This window comes from Daktulosphaira vitifoliae, unplaced genomic scaffold, assembly GCF_025091365.1.
Source record: "Daktulosphaira vitifoliae isolate Bord-2020 unplaced genomic scaffold, ASM2509136v1 Scaffold_4, whole genome shotgun sequence".
NCBI lineage: Eukaryota > Metazoa > Arthropoda > Insecta > Hemiptera > Phylloxeridae > Daktulosphaira > Daktulosphaira vitifoliae.
The window spans coordinates 41,639,574-41,657,817 of NW_026099575.1; the positions used below are offsets into that span (position 1 = coordinate 41,639,574).

General features: G+C 28.9%; 3 protein-coding genes across 3 annotated transcripts in view; all 3 read left to right on the plus strand.

The window, feature by feature from the left end:
- Nucleotides 1-13,207, plus strand: part of LOC126905659 (uncharacterized) — a 20,658-nt gene extending 7,451 nt beyond the window's left edge. The window contains exons 3-5 of the mRNA XM_050685595.1: nt 9,239-9,542; nt 12,975-13,004; nt 13,040-13,207. Of these exons, the coding sequence (XP_050541552.1) occupies nt 9,239-9,542; nt 12,975-13,004; nt 13,040-13,101 (396 nt within the window). The 3' untranslated portion in view covers nt 13,102-13,207. The remainder of the gene's footprint in view (nt 1-9,238; nt 9,543-12,974; nt 13,005-13,039) is intronic.
- Nucleotides 45-4,752, plus strand: LOC126905643 (uncharacterized). Its single transcript, XM_050685563.1, has 2 exons — nt 45-2,059; nt 4,183-4,752. The coding sequence occupies exon 1, from the start codon at nt 100-102 to the stop codon at nt 1,069-1,071; it is 972 nt and encodes a 323-aa protein (XP_050541520.1). The 5' UTR covers nt 45-99; the 3' UTR covers nt 1,072-2,059; nt 4,183-4,752.
- LOC126905642 (uncharacterized) lies at nt 5,176-9,229 on the plus strand. Its single transcript, XM_050685562.1, has 2 exons — nt 5,176-8,678; nt 8,733-9,229. The coding sequence occupies exon 1, from the start codon at nt 5,585-5,587 to the stop codon at nt 6,581-6,583; it is 999 nt and encodes a 332-aa protein (XP_050541519.1). The 5' UTR covers nt 5,176-5,584; the 3' UTR covers nt 6,584-8,678; nt 8,733-9,229.
- Nucleotides 13,208-18,244: the final 5,037 nt, after the last annotated feature.

Consider the following 18,244-nt stretch of genomic DNA (forward strand, 5'->3'; position numbering starts at 1 on the left):
GTCATTGGTAACTCGAAGATTCTTAAAAACTTCCTCTGCTTTTAAGTAGCTTTTAGACTTTTAGTGTTACCTTCAGCGACAACAGGCCCTGATAACCGAATGTTTGTACGATTTCGAATTTCTTGGTCTAAAATTGATCATTCTGCATACGTTATAGCAAACTCGGCTATTATTCAAAGGATTACAGAGAATATACGACATGAACTAGTTAATTTTTGCCAAGAAATGCTTAAAATAAAACAAGTAAGAGATGATTATCGTGAGATGCTGGAATTATCAGTTATATTTCTTGGTGAAGAACCCACCAGAGGAATAAAATTTATGACTCCAGGTGCTACTAGTCATTCACGTTGGATGTCAAAAGTAATTTACTGTTTAAAAATATTTATGTTTAGTGAACAATTTCATCTAAGTACCAAAGAAAAAAGGGGCCTCGAGGAAATATGTGTTTTCATTGTAACCGTCCATTTAAAAAATTGGTTCACTGCAACTTTGGCGGCATGTGCTCCAAATAATGACTTGCAACTGATAAAGACCTTAATAAAATATGATAATCCACATATTTCAAAAGCCACTGTAAAAAAAATGATGGGTCATTTATGGTATTTGTCAGATGAGTTAGTTGGTCTTTGTCTGTTCGACAAAAATGTCCCTGTTGAAACCAAATGTAAGATAATTTACGCCATAAATAATAACCCCTCTCCAGAAGTTCCCAATGTAAGACCGAAAATTGACCAACACGATGTAGAAAATTTACAGCTTCATGATTTAGCTAACAAAAATACAATACAAATTTTCACAGAATTTGGTGTCGATGAATTTTTGAAAAATGACGTGGTAAACTGGACCGAGTCTAAAAGCTACTTAAAAGCAGAGGAAGTTTTTAAGAATCTTCGAGTTACCAATGACGTGGCAGAAAGAGGAGTTTCATTGATTCAAGACCTTAATCGCAAAATTACTCATGATGAGGATCAACTTCAGTTTCTCTTACAAGTAGTTTCTGAGCATCGGAAGATTTACCCTGATTGCAGCAAACAAACTTTAAAAAAAAGCAATTCAACTTTTCTATAATTTTTTAATTCTTTAGTAAGTAAAATTAGAAATGTTAAAAATGATTTATATAATATAGCTTGACTTATTGATAAAAAAATATAAGAACGTATACATAAAATAGTTTTCATTATTATTTTATTTTTTTTTTAAGTTAAAAATTTTCAAATAGCTTGGGATGGCTCAAAAATTAATTTTTAGTGTTTTTTTTTCTTGAGAATTGTATATAAAACCAGGTAGAACAATTTTCAAGTGTAGGAGTATAACTTAAAAAAAAAATTTTTTTTTTGTCACTTTTAGACCACCCTAATATATATATATATATACATTACAACGTATTCAAGATGGTCCTATATAGAGTGTTTACAGTAGTAAATAAGGAAACGGATTTCTATTGTTCTCATTGTTTGAAACAATTGCATGTTTTCTTAATTACTGAACATTTTGTTGGTTAACAAAAATTATAGTTGACTAGTAGCCCGTTTATTTGATTGTACATATTTCAGTTGTGTATACAGAGTAATCAAAATCATGTAAGACACTCATTTTCTCAGAAAATATTGAGAATTTTAAATTTTATTATAGAGAAAAAATATCAAGTTCAAAAAACTCTACATTAATATGTAGTTAAATCATAATTTTTTTTTGTTCCATCAAGGATAAAAACCCTTATTTATAATTTTCTTAAATGGGAACCCTTATTTTTAACTGTGTAATATGATAGAAAAAAAACTACAAACAATTTTAATGCTAGACTCTAGACATCCAACCAGCCAAGATTCCCAGCCTAGTATCATTAATGGGTGATTTCTTAATTTAAAAATTCATGCCACTGTTATAATATCATATATACTTATTGTGCTATGTTGTACAGATTGTGTATTTCAAATTGTAAATAAAATAACAAACAATTTTATTCTTATAATTTTTACTTACTGTATTAAATACAGAAGTTATTATTTTTATTTGCTATTACATAAACTAAATTTAATTGATCAAGTTATGACAGGTAAATTAGCTATAAAAATTTACTACACACTAAATGAGTGATAACAATAATAGATTCAAACCGGGTTTTCGGTGTATTATTAATAGCTAAGTCTATGATTTTGTAAGACTAAAGGATCTAACAAAAATACCGGTTGCACTGCCACCGATATTATAAAACGTAATAAATGATAATACTTTTTCTGGTAGTCAAAATCTTTAAACAATTATAAAACGTGAACGGTTGTTCGGATAAAAAAATTATAAAAACAAAATTGCTTGAAGTGCTTGAGGATATATCCATATTTACAGTTGAGTTCTGACGTTTCGGACTCATTGCAGAGTCCATCTTCAGAGTGATGGTTGCTAGTCGGTGGCTGCAACTATACTGGTATATGTATATACCAGTATAGTTGTCTTAGTCCTTGCTAGTGATGGGCATAATCGAATGATTTCGATAATCGAATGATTAGTAATCGAGACATTTTCATAATCGAGTGAATCTCTCGAAAAATCACTCGAAGTTAAAATCGTCTGCTCGTATGATAAGAATAATCAACTATTATTATTTATCGAGAGAATCGAAAAATTATACGAAATATGAATAAATATACCTATAGTAAATAATTATTAATTTAATTTTGCTTTTTTTATTTGTTGGTGTTTATTTATAATTAATATATTAAACTATAATTTAGGAATAATAATAACAATAATATATTAATAATGCATTATTAATAAGTGCTTTAAATAAAAGACAAGTTGTTATTTTTTTTATTTAATAATTATTACCTATATTTTAAANTTTATTTGATAATTATTACCTATATTTTAAAAAAACCGATAACAAATTTAAAAATAAAAACATAAGATAAGGTAGCAATAGCCTGCTTGACCATCATAATTAAAACACCTAATTCCACACCTAATTGATTTTTCATAAATTCACAACTAGTGAGAGAATCAGAACTCAGTAGTTTAGCCAGTTCAGGACAAAACTTTGTTCTAATCGTCACATACTTCCCAAAAATGTGACAGATAAGGTGTTGCCATGAGTAGCGATTGAACGAGTTGAAAATAAGACTCGAAGTCAACAATTTAATAATAATTCGACTATAATTTATGCTAAATAAAAACTTAAAAATAGTATTCTCTCGTTTCATCGTTTCATGGACATCATTCGAAATAACTTTTATTCGATTATATACATTTCAAGATCAAGAAATCATTGTTTTTATAATAAACGAGAAATCATTAGAAATAATCACTCGATTATAGAATAATCAATATTATTCTAATATTATTTATTAAAAAAATCAGAATATCTCGATTATATAATTGATATGATTTCAATAATCGAAATATCTCGATTATTTTCATAATCGAGATATCTCGATTATATATCTCGATTATGCCCATCACTAGTCCTTGTGTCTTTCATCAGTCTCAGTACTCGGTTGTCGCGGTCCGGCTTACTGCTTAAAGTATATTCTTTGTTCTACATATAATGTATTTTTTTTAGATAGTAACTTGATCTCAAATGATAGAAGTAATTATAAATATTAATTGAAAGTTATTTGTAAACAAATAAATTAGGGTAAATGTAGTTCATATATCCGTTGTAAATTAGTAAAAATATTATTGTCCAGATTGTAACTACTATAGTTTAAGCATATTGGTTTTTAAGTCATAACTGACAATAAACAATGGATACATATGTTTAATCATGAAAAATAGAATTAACATATACAGGGTGATTGAAATCTGGTAAGACACCCATTTTCTCAGAAACTATTGAGAATTTAAAATTTTTGTAAAGAGAAAAATTAACAGAATTATAAAACTCTACAATAATATGAAGTTAAATCAATTTTTTTTTATCTCTTCAGGGATAAAAATGTTTATTTATAATTTTCTTAAATAGGAACCCTTATTTTTAACTTCATAATACGATAGAAAAATAAATTACAAACAATTTTGTTCTTATAATTTTTTTTATCCAATTAACCATTCGTCCGTTACAGTTTGTTAAAGTTAAGTGATTTTAGGCCAAATTTCTATTGTCATTTTACTGTATTAAATACAGAAGTTATTATTTTTATTTGCTATTACATAAATCAAATTTTATTGATCAAATTATGACAGGTAAATTAGCTATAAAAATTTACTACACACTAAATGAGTGATAACAATAATAGATTCAAACCGGGTTTTCGGTGTAGTATTAATAGCTAAGTCTATGATTTTGTAAGACTAAAGGATCTAACAAAAATACCGGTTGCACTGCTACCGATATTATGAAACGTAATAAATGATAATACTTTTTCTGATAGTCAAAATCTTTAAAAAATTATAAAACGTAAACGGCTGTTCTGTGAAAGAAATTATAAGAACAAATTGTTTTTAATTTTTTTTTCTATCAAATATTATCAAATCAAAAATAGTGGTTCCCATTAAAAAAAATTATAAATAAACATTTTTATCCCTGAAGGGATAAAAAAAAATTCATTTAACTTCATATTATTGTAGAGTTTTATAAACTTAATAATATTTCTTTTTACAAAAATTTTAAACTCTCAATAGTACCTGAGAAAATAACTGTCTTATCAGATTTCGATCACTTTGTAAATTGATACAACTTAGGTACACGGTGTGTAATCAAACAAAAAAACGGTAGCACAGTGGTGTCAGGGGCACAGTATGGACGTGGCGTAGTAGGGATAACTATATATGATATCTGACAGTGATTAAAATCACTATCATAAGAAACGCTTCAATGCAAATGTGTAGATAGTGTTTAATTTAAGAAATTGGTAGATTATTTCAAAAACAACAATAACACTTATTCCCTTAATTTTATCCCAATTTATAATTATAATATATGAATACATAATAATTACAATAATTAATATTAGTATGAAATTTATATTCAATAATATAATATTGTAATTTTTAAATAAATATTATAAAAATAAAAAGGAGTTATATATTCATATACTTTTAAGGCGTATAAAAATTTAAAGGGATTTATGCAATACTTTTCAATAAAAAATTTATTTTACTTATGAATAAATACACTGTACTAAAAAGAACTTTCATCAGAAGCAAATATATACTTTTCTAAATCAACTTTTTGCGTTGTTTTCAAATCTGCAATTAGACTTTTTGTATCACTTCTAAGTTTTATTATTATTAAAAAGTTGCGTTCTACCCGTCGAACAGTACGGACGTAGTTATCGAATCTGTTTCCGCGGTTATTATTATTGTTATTATCTTTGTATCGTAGTTTTTCAAACAAATCTATTTATTTATCGAGTTGTAGTTTCTCTCCCGGTATTTTTGAATGCCTAACCAGGCTCCGGTGGAGGAGGGCCGATCTTCCCCCCAACGTCGACCACAATCTCTTTAAATAACCAAACAATTCTCTTCTAACGAGAGCCTGGCGCCCTCGAAGAAATCGATCAAAATTAAATCGCCATCCGGCCCAACAGCTAAAAAAGCTAAAACCGGTTTGATCTCTCCACCGCTATCGCCAACCAATGTAGTCATGACTGACGCTACAATGAACATTACTCATAAAGATAAAACATCACCATCATATACCGACAATCACACGATATCAACACAACATGGCATCACTCGTTTTCCGGACAACTATTCTGGCCCCATTTGCGTCCTACTCTCATCTACAGATGAAAAAAATTTAGAAAAACTAAATCCCGTCAAACTAGGTAAAGTTCTTACAAAATCGTTTAAGGGCATTATTAATATTAAGTTTATTAGCACTAAGCGTTTGAAAATTACTCTCGATATTGTCCACAACGCTAATTTGTTTTTAAACTCTTCACACCACTCTGAGAACGGCTTATCTGCTTCTATACCGAGTACTTTATTATTCAGTTTGGGCGTGATACGCCTTGACATCAACGTCACTGAAACTGATTTTTGGGACAGTTTAGAATGCTCTACAGAGATCTTATCTTTCAGACGTATCAACACCAAGCGTGACAATCAACTTGTCCCCTCTCCATTCGTCGAGCTGAATTTTCTATCCACCTCTCTACCGAAATTTTTGTCCATCTATAAAGTGTTATTCGACGTCTCGCCTAGCGTGCGTAGCCCCGTGCAGTGCGCTATATGCCTCCGTTTCGGACACACACAAAAATTTTGCCGTAGTAAAGAACGCTACGGACACTGCGGCTTAGCATACCACAACGCGTCGCTTTGCCCCGAAAAATATACTTTTCCACCGATCTGTATTCTTTACAACTTAAACCACCTCTCAACCGATCGGTCTTGCGTCGAATGGACTATTCAAAAAGACATAAAAAAAATCATGGCAGTAAATAATATTTCTTATTCTGAAGCCGCAGCAATTAAGCGTTCTGGTGTTGTCAACTCAGCTTTTTCCTACGCACAAGTCACTAATAACTATACTCTAATAAGAACAATAATATTAATAATGTTAAAAATATCATTAATGTTAATAATGCTAAAAATTTTAACAATGTTAATAATGTACAGCCAGCCAGTCCTCATACTATAGATAACCATTTACTTACCTCCTTTTTTCCGGCTCTTAATTCTTCCTCCACACAAAAACATAAAAAAAAAACTGCTCTACATAATAATAACGCATATTCTTCCCCCCATTTCCCTTCACTCCACCCTGTTAATGAACACTTCGCTTCCCCTAATGGTAGTTATCTTAATTACGTAACTTCCATTAATTCCCCCACTCATGAAAATAATGACTGGATTTCATCCTTCGTCGATCAACTTTCTCAGTCCCTTACTCGCGATCCTGACTCACTTTCTTCTCCTGCCTCGCTCCGTTTTTTAGTAGAATTTTCCTTATTTAACGCCAAATCTTTAAAGACAATTAATGATGACAACTCTAAATAATACTAATATTTCTTCAAACTCCTGTCCTGCCTTTAATATTTTACAATGGAATATACGCAGAATTATTCCACACACTCATGACCTTTCTTTCCTCTTATCTGAACACAATAGCTCCTTTGCTTTATTATCGGAAACTTGGCTTTTACCAAAGCGGTCTTACCAGATCAACAATTTTAACCTCATTCGTTCTGATAGACAGGACGGTTACAGTGGAGTGGCCATTGCTGCCCATCACACCATTCAAATTTCTCCTATTTCTATTAACGATAATCTTTTAAACTCCCTACGTATTCATTCAATCGACATTATTGGTATTGTTGCTTTCTCTAACCATTCTTCTCCTGTTTGTCTTTGGTCTATTTATATTCCCCCCTCTTCCAACCCTCCTCCGACAAAAGTTAATTCTATCTTCTATTTGTTTTCTATTAACTCCATTAACGGTGGGGACTTAAACGGTCACCATCCTGCATGGGGATCTCATGACAGTAATTATCGTGGAAATTAAATTTTTTCTTTCATTTGTTCTTGACACGGCCACGGCGTTGTCACACGTTGACACCCCGCGGTCGTGTCAGCTCCTTCTCAGCCACCGCTTAACTGTAAACCGGACCGTCACACACACGCGTTATCGTCGTGGTGTAAAGTCCAACAAATGCCTAGCGTCGTATACCCCGCCGCAATAATACGTCGAGTCAGTCTTCTTCGGGACACCTTTGACACTGTGATACGCCGTCCACCGGATCAACCAGAAAACGCCACCGTGTTTCGATTAACTTTTATTGTCTTTTGTCAACGGTTATTTCACAGTAATACTAGTGTTATTATTTATCATTTGTTCGCATATTATTTTTGTGTCGCAACTCTCTTTTCACTTCTTTTATTAAACGGCTCGACGCCAAGTAAAACTTCATCCGTTGTTACTTCATTCATCATCATCTTTTCCTTAACATTCTTTTAATCTAAGTATTATCAAAGACGGCTCCCCTACTCTCGCCAATCGCCCCCCTTTTGCCGACACAGCTGTTGATATTACTTTTACTTCTCCTATATTATCTTGGTCTCTTCATTGGTCTGTCCTAGATTGCGTTTATGGTAACAACCACTACCCCATTGTTATTTCTCACTCTCCTCCTTCCTCCAACTATATTTCCTATTCTCCCATCAAATGTCACTCCCCCTTACACAATTTAAACCAAGCCGATTGGAATCTCATTTCAGCTTTGCATAGAAGCTAAAACTTAAAATATAGTAAAATAATTTTAATACGAATAAGAAATTTCTACTTGCAAGGGGCGACTAAAGTGATAGGATCCTTGATCTTTATTGAAGTTATTGAATCTAAATGAGTTAAAAATTTATACTAACTTAAAAAGAATTAAGAAAAATTGCAAAAAATTCATTGCCTTACGCAGGCTGGAACCTCGTACACCAAGCGTGTAAAACATAAGTTTTACCAACTCGGCAACTGTACGTTGCAATCATCGATTGAAAAATTTGGCTATTTAAGCTAGTTCAAATTTCAAAGTTATTTTTCTCGACTTAAAGAAGCAAACAAATTTAAATAAGTTTAACTTTCTATGCTATATTAATTTTAATTTATATAATATTTATGAAAATCTGTACTCCCCTTGTCAGGTATTTTAAAATAAAATAAAATACAAAACCCAGAATTTTAACACAAAAATAGCAAATTTTTGAATACGGTAGTTATTTTTACCATGAAGACAAATCCAGAGGTCAAATTTTTTTTTTNTACGGTAGTTATTTTTACCATGAAGATAAATTCAGAGGTCAAATTTTTTTTTTTCAAATCGGTTCAGTGAGAGCTGAGATTGAGCGTATACAGACACACAAAAAAAAAAATACATCATAGTAAAATTAATACCTTCTCAGCTTCGCTTCGAAGATAAAAAAAACTGTTAAAAAACACGTCGCACAATGGAAAACAAAATAAAGAAAAATAACGAGAAGATCAGTCGGACATTCCAAAAAATGTATCAACCAAGGCGATCATCGGAAAAAACAGAATACATTGTTAGAAATACACAATCGGAGGTGGTCCTGTCACATTAACAAGGATGAGGAAATGCACAATGATCACCCATTGTCATATTAATAGGTGGACGGCTGATATCAAAAGAGACACGAATGAACGCCCGCCTAAAGCAAGGCGCTGTGCTGTGTCAACATATATTTTATATCTAAAATTGATTTTTAATTTTTAACTTTTGTAAATATACAATTATTTTAATAACTATTATAAGCCAATAAATAACTTAAAATTGAATTTTTATAGAAAGAGAATCCCATAGCATTTTATCGCGCACAATTAAATGTAAATAAATATAAGAAATACGAATGGAAAGATGTAAATACTTACAGAAGAATTTTCGAAATGGAATTTTCACGTCTGAAACAGGTTGAAGATGATTTGTACGAACAATTTCGCAAGGTAGATACTGAAAATAATAACACTGTGTCAAGAAGTAATGCAATGAACGTCATTTCGACTAGCACATTCTTTGATAGTCTGAATTACGAAAACCGTTCAATAATAGTCGATCGGTTTATAAATAACGAATATAAATTCGATTACAAAAGTAAAATATAATGAATCTTTATTACTTTTTCCTAATATTATTTGAAATTAAAACTGTTAGTATAATATTAATTTAAAATTAAGAATATTTAACTAAAAATGCTACAAAAAATTTTAAACAATAATATACGTATTTCGGAAATAATGTTAATAATGCCTTATAAAGATCTTTGTATTATTTTACGTTTTTAATTAATTTTATGATATAGCGCCTCTATTATATATTTTTTACACTTCGGATATACTGACTACTACAAATACATTAATTGATACTTATGCTAACGATACAGCTATACTAGATTCTCATACTGGACCAGCACTGGCAAGCCAATGTGTAGAATCTCACTTAGATACTCTTTCAAAGTGGTTTAAAAACTGGAAGATCAAAATTATCGATACTAAAACTAATCGTGTTAACTTCTCCTGACGACCTCTAAACTGCCCTTAAATCACATATAACGGCACAGTAATCTCACAATAAAAAGAAGTAAAATAATTTGGTTAAATTTTCGACCGTAGGTGAATTTATTTATTTATTTACAACCGCACGTCGAACTAATATTTTTTGCATTTTTCTTAATTCTCTTTTCTCTTTTCTAAAAACAATTTTTTCGATTTCGTTATTTACATATATATTGTTAGGTTCACCCCTTACATCTTAAAGGGTGTCAACTTCATTTTTTTATAAGAAATGTATAGTCTATATTTTTATTGCATTCACTTACATAAGTATTCTAACAGATCCTGACTATTCGTAAGTTTAGTTCAGGTCTGTCCATAACGAACCCTTTTATCCACACCCCATCAGAGATAATTTACTTTCTTTAGTAGTAACTCAATCAGAAAGAGTCTCGTATATTATATTACTTAATACTAGTTGACGAAACAAAGGCGACTACTAATCTTGACACCTATTTAACAACCACTACCAATCCAACTAACTTTCTAATATTATTTATTTTGAGCTACTATGATATTAAGACCCTTACTTTTCTCCAATCCAAAATTGAATTAAAACTATTAAATCTTCCTAATAATTTAATGGCCAAATTTAGCACTAAAAACTTCCAAGCAACCCAACCCAACCTAACCCAACCACGTCTTAAACGCACCTGTCGTAGAGACCTATGACCAAGCAACTAAAGAGATAAATAAAAAAAAATCTTTAAATTTATATAATTTTAACTAACAATGTAAATACTATTATTGTGAGGGTTATAATGTGAACTACCCATTCATCCTATCCACGTATTCAATTAATAGATTGTAAATATACAAATAAAGAGTATATTCTATTTATAAATTTTAGAGAAATCTAGTTCTTTATAGATTCACTCCGAATATACTAATTAATATATTATAAATATACTTAGAGTGATACTAGAAAAGTATACAAAAATGTATATACATTATAAAGTTTATGTTTATGTTTAAAGTAAACAAAAATCAAGTCTATTACAAAGGTACTATATGATAACAATTGATCATTCGGGTAATATTATACAAAATAAAATATGTTTAAAATATTTATTTAAGACTAAAAAATTAAAAAAATATTATACTCAAAAAGTTACAAATACGTATTTCGAAATAATTTAAGTATCATCACTGTTACTCATACAGACACTACAAACTAAAAATACTCCCTTATAACCCCAACTTATCTAAATATCTAGTGCTGCTATCATATACATATGCTATCATAGTAATGTTATAGTTGATTGTCAAATTTTGCCAGTTTAATAATGTAACCAATGGACCTCAATTCTAATGAATTAAATTATTCTTATTCTTAAACGTTTTATTATCTCCTTTATATTAAGATCTTTGTATTATTTTACGTTTTTAATCAATTTTATGATTTAAATGGAGTGATTATATGTACGTAAATGTTTAGGTACAGGAGATTTATTAATTTCTTAATTATTTATGCTTTTTAAATCTAACCCTATGTTTTTTTTTTTTTTGTCTTCCTTGTTCAATTTTTATGAACTTTGTAATTTCATCCCTTATTTAATTTAGTCCATTAATATTTTCTAATAATTCATAAGAATCGTCCACGGGTAAGACCTTATTGAATTATTAGAAATAAAAATTTTAACAACTATTAGTTGATATAGTATCTATTGCCGTCTCCTATTTTAAATAATAACTCCCGTATAAACAATCTAAATATTTATATTGACTCTTGAGAATTATTACTTTATGTATAAGTTAATTAAATGAAAATATAAAAAAAATATTATAAATTAGTTATATACACAATAAGAAATATTTAAAATTATACTCGACAACAATTGCAATAGTTATCGGTGTGGATCTCACAAAAGGTAGTAATCACTTTGTTAGCCACCGATATTTCAAAGAAGTCCGGACGGTATAGTCCCGAAAAGGATTATTTAGGTACTGGCATTTTTAAATAAGGAGCCCCTATATCAATGTTGTCCGTTGCTGCTAAAGGTTTGCAGCTGTTATCAATAACGTCGGCTTTCGTGATTTCACCTATTCACTCATTTTCATGTGCGTTATTTGCTGAATGAATATGGTGTAAAGGAACATTCATGTTTTTTCTTCACGTTGTGTGACAGAACTTACTCTTTATGAGTTTTAGGCCTATGCCTTTTAATATCTCTCTGTGGTTATTAATATAATAACGGTTAAACTCGCTGCCTTTTATATAGTGCGGTTCCTCATTCCGCGTGTACACCGACAGTTGGCCTTGTTGATATTACCTTACTTATGTATATTAATCTATAATATAAATACCTCCTATCACATGATTTTATATTATATTAATTATAGCAACTTACTTTATACTTTATACTCATTGTTACAAACAATGAGAACAATAGAAACCCGTTTCCTGACTTACTGAACACCCTGTATAACTATTTAGTCGGCCCATTATAATTATGTCTACATTAGTTCTTAAATCGTGCCATTTCTCAAGTATACTTATGGCTTTATCTAGCGTCTTCAACAATTTTTATTGTTGTTTTAGTAGTAGCGACGTGCATAGAAGTTCCCGTAACATAGTTTATAAGTACCATCTCAACCTCAACTCTATGTACATCTTAGCCTTTAACTTCCAAAGTTAAACTATTTTTGAAATTATTAAACATTTTAATTTTCATGAAGTAATATATTGCTTAGTTAAAAAATATTTACTATAATCCCTAAGTAAATAATTTTTTTATTCTTTTTGAGTTAGAAAAAAATAAAAAAATAAAATTGATTATAGGAATAAAAATTTTATTTAATAATATATACCACTGTTTAAAAAAAATCAAAGATTTCCAATGGGAATCTTTAAACATTATGTTTGCCACCTTACCTGGATAACTCCTATAGCAATTCTTTCTACATTTTTTATCTTTACGAATATTAGCTACTATTGTATTGATAATAATTGTAAAATTTTATTTTGTTTCAGAAATGAAAAACAACATAATTAATATTTACGGTTTTAATAAATNTACAACATAATTGATCTTTACAATTTTGATAAATCTTCTATTTATTTTTATGATGCTGAGACAGATGATTGGGTGAATAAATAATCGTAGTAATTTATACTTAAAATTTATAAAAATATAGTTAAACTTTATTGAAAATATTCATTTGATATTATATTTGTTAATAAACGTTTAATTTATTCTAGATAAATTTTTGTTTGATTTAAAATATTCAGAGAAAATATGAATCATTTTACGTGTGGTTTATTATCACATTTCTATGATTAAGTGGCGATAGAAATACATAATCAGACACATTATGAATGTCTATATGCAGTAATTGTAACACAATTCTAAAAAATTATTTTATAAGACGAGCAAAATAATTTTTAATTCTATGTTATTCAATGCTAAATCATCATTACACAAAACTCCCTTTTTGAAACTACTGTACTTACAACAATGAAATAGTTTGTTTTAATAATCGTGTTTTTCATTCATGAAAGTTGAAAAATTAAAATATAGTTGTGTTATTATTCTGTTTAATATCCGATTAACTAGATATTTTTTACTTGACATAACAAAATATTCACAAAGTTTATTGAAATAAGTAATTTTGCAATTCAATATCATAACTTTTAATTGTTTTGAGTCAATTTTATTGTCAAGTTACTTATAACATAATAATATGACATATTTTTATAATTTATATAATGTATTTAATTTTATCTCTATGATTTTGAAATGACCTTAAAACATTTCAAAATGGTTTAAGTGTTGATATTTATCAACAAATTATAAAATAAAATTAATTATTTCAATATTCAACTCTTACTCCATATAGGTTTTACCTAACTTTAGTCTACCTAAATAACTAATTTAGAAACCTACCTTCTGTTTTATTATTTAGTAAAATTTTGCAATTATTAGTTAAAACAACAAAAAAAAAAACCCAGCACAGGGGGTCGCGGCACAGTGGTGACGTGGCATAGTTAGATCAAGTATAATGATATCTGACAGTGATTAAAATCACTATCAAAAAAAAAATGCATCGATGCATATCTTTAGATAGTGTTTAATTTTAAAAAATTGGTGGATTATTCCAAAAGCTACATAATCTGCTAGTTCCTTATTAATATCCTGATTAAGATAAAGTATGTCGAATGAAAAAGGGATTATTAAAAAATATTATTTCTCATAAAAAAATTATGTTGATCCATACACTTTTCAATAAGTTATAGCATTATAAAGTTAAAAATGTGAAAAATAAAATCGAGAATTTTCACACAAAAATAGTATTTGGTAGCCATTTTCAACCTGAAGACAATCTAAAGTCCAAAATTATTTTTTCATAATAAAGTATATTACATTAGCTTTAATTTAAGATATATATAAAAGTGTCAGACTTTCCGGAACACTTTCAAAAGTTAAGTTGGAAAAGTTAATTTTTAGTGAAAAAGTTGTCATTTTGAATCCCCCCCTGTAGACAGGTAAAAAGTCAGATTTAAAAAAAAATATACCAAATGAAAGATAATGATACCTTGCATCAATATAAAAAAAAATTATATTGATTTGGTTATTTTTAAAAAAGTTATAGCAATTTTAAGTAAAAAAAATTGAAAAAATTTCGAAAATAAGCGATTTTTAAATTTGTAATTTTTTTGGAGGTTTCCCCCATTTATGGGGAACGAGGGAATTTTTTTCAATTTTTAAGGGTAATGTCTTCGACTAGATACGATTTGTGATCTTTTGACGTATCGTTGAAAGAAATCGGTTTTGTGAGAGCTGAGAAAAAGTGGTAACAGACACAAAAAAAAAAACACATCATAGTAAAACCAATACCTTCTCAGCTTTGCATCGAAACTTATAAAATAATGATGTGAACATAAGCTGATTTAATTTTTCAACTTTTAAGCTATTAAGAAAAAATAATTTATACCTAAATACTAATAACAAATAAGTTATAAATAATTTTGAAAATAAATATAAATTATAAACAATGTTAAATTTATTTTATTTAAAATTAAAAACAATTCCTGCCTTTTTTTAGTCATATTTTCATTACTATTATTTAGAGCACGCAAATAACAAATTAACAAAAACAAATAAATTACCTATTATAACTACTAAATTATAAAAAAAAAACGGATTAAAGATAAGATTTATCAAAAAAATGTTCATAGAGTATTACTCTATCGAATTTTGTAATCAACTAGATTCTAATTAATGCATATTTCAATAAGTATCAATGATACTTGATAGTTTGTTATCATTTGTTGGACCAGAGTTAAAAAAAATTTATCTGCAACCACGTTTGGAGTAACTGCTATTCCATTTATTATTACGTCCAGAACGTTATCTTTTTCAAATAACGTTTTCTATGAATATAAAAATGAAAATATAGCCATAATAATAACTGTATTACTCAATAGTAATCACAAATTAATAATAATTTCAATGTATATAAGGCCTAGTACGTTATTGATAATTCGTAAAAATAATTGAATTTTAAATTTGGGGGGGCCGGCCCTGGGCCATATTAAATCTAAGGGAGGCCAGGCCCACCCATGTCTACGTGCCTGATTCTAACTACTACTATATATATATATATATACATATGTACCCTAAATTATTTGTGAGCGTGCGAGATAGTCAGCTGTGTATTACTTCAGACCGGTCCATTAATGGCATTTGTGTGTACACTCACCCCACTCCTTACCTATCTTGAACGTCATTTGCACTGCTTAATTCTAATTCGAATTGTTCTTAATAATTTCCGTCATTAGATAGTAAATATAATTGACCCCTATTCTAAAGGCTAGCCGTATTGTCGCCATTGAACCATAGGGTCAAACGCGAGACAGTTTGTCGGAAATTAGCCATCATCGGAACCGGTACGCTAGTTTTCGTCCGTAGCGGAAGTTTTTTTTTAGTTGTGTGCGTTGCGACTATTGTGTGTTTTATTTTTTATATATTTTTTTTTCGTGAGTGTCCACTAATTTTGTAGAAATGTGAATTTTTTTTTTTTGTTGTCGGCTAAACCTTCCTTTATTTTCTGAGCCCTTGGGGCTGGTAATATACATTTAATTATTACGTTTTGAGCCACATTTTTTTAGCCCGCCGTGCCATAAGCACGCGTGGCAAATTTTTTTATTAATTTTTTGTAGGTGTTCCTATTTTAGGGACCTCTTTTGTCTTGTATATAAAGTATTTACCAGGCAAGCATCTAGTCCTTCTAGAACATTCGATGCTTGCTCAGCCCTTTTCAATGTATTGGGCCTACAGCCGCCGCCGCCTGAGGCGTTGCGCCAATAGTGGTCAGCTACTCGTTCAAGAGTCATATAGTTCATAGGGTCGAACCTGGACGACTCTCCACTGAATCACTTTCACTGAATCTTTTGTTAATTTGCTCACTGAATCTTTTATGTTAACTTGTTCACTGAATCTTTTATATTAATTAAGTATCAACTCATTAAAGTCGAGAAGTCAATTATAAGTGTAAATGTATTTTTAAATATAATAAATAGCAACTAATTATCAAACGAATTATCTTTTCATTTTGTCTACCGTACCAACCAGGTCACAACACCAGCCTAGTGTCACCAATGGGTGATTTCTTAATTCAAAATATTCATGCTACTATTAAAAAATCATATATACTTATTGTGCTATGTTGTACAGATTGTGTATTTCAAATTGTAAATAAAATAAACAATTTTATTCTTATAATTTTTTTTATCCGATTAACAGTTCGTTTGTTACAGCTTGTTAAAATTAAGTGATATTAGGGCAATTTTCTATTGTCATTTTACTGTATTTAATACAGAAATCATTATTTTTATTTACAGTTGCATAAACCAATTTATTGATTAAATTTTATTGGTCCAGTTATGACAGGTAAATTAGCTATACAAATTTACTACGCACTAAATGAGTGATAACAATAATAGATTCAAATCGGATTTTCGGTGTATCTTTAATAGCTAAATCTATAGTTTGGTAAGACTAAAGGATCTAACAAAATTACCGGTTGCACTACCACCGATATTATGAAACGTAATAAATGCCAATATTTTTTCTGGTAGTCAAAATCTTTAAACAATTATAAAACGTAAACGGTTGTTCGGATAAAAAAATTATAAGAACAAAATTGTTTGTAATTTTTTTTCTATCAAATATTATCAAATCAAAAATAGTGGTTCCCATTTAAAAAAAATATAAATAAACATTTTTATTCCTGAAGGGATAAAAAAAAATTCATTTAACTTCATATTATTGTAGTTTTATAAACTTAATAATTTTTCTTTTTACAAAAATTTTAAACTCTCAATAGTTTCTGAGAAAATAAGTGTCTTATCAGATTTCGATCACTCTGTATTTCACTATTTATAATGTATAATGTAGCACTGTAATATTTTTCTATAACAAACAGTATAGTTTTATACATCAGTATAATATAAATATAGTAACCAATTAATAATTAAAATATTTAAAATTTTAAAAGGTTTAATAATATAATGTAATAAGTACACGAATGACATTTAGCCCTGAGGTCATCAAATAACATCACTGTTCGCACTATCTTTGGTTTCAAAAACATTAATAAAAAAAATAATACAGAATATCAAATAAAAGAAAGTAAATTTAAATTTGGGTAATTTACGGTTAATCCATGCCAAATCATCCACCTTACTTTTTTATTAAATTTTCTGGGTTTATTCTTTATGCTATAATTAGATTAAAGAAATTATTTTTATGACCTTCCCATTTTTATTGCTATTTCAATAAATAAAAAAACCCAGCACAGGGGGGTCGCGACACAGTGGTGACGTGGTATAGATGGATCAAGTATAATGATATCTGACAGTGATTAAAATCACTATCATAAAAAAAATGCATCTTTAGATAGTGTTTAATTTTAAAAAATTGGTGGATTATTCCAAAAGCTAAATAATCTGCTAGTTCCTTATTAATATCCTGATTAATATACCAAATGATAGGTAAAGACATCATGCATCTATAAAAAAAAATTTATATTGATCCATACATCTTTCAAAAAGTTATAACATTATAAAGTTAAAAATATAAAAAAGAACTTTTTTACAAAAATCGTATTTTTTTTATAAACTTTGATGTCTGTTTTCACCATGAAGATAAAATAAAGTCCGAAATTTTTTTTTTGCATAATAAATTATATTACATTAGCATTAATTTAAGATATATATAAAAGTGTCAGACCTTCCGGAAA

Coding starts and splice junctions, on each gene's coding strand:
- LOC126905643 (XM_050685563.1), top strand. CDS start 100: ATGTTTGTACGATTTCGAATTTCTTGGTCTAAAATTGATCATTCTGCA.
- LOC126905642 (XM_050685562.1), top strand. CDS start 5,585: ATGACTGACGCTACAATGAACATTACTCATAAAGATAAAACATCACCA.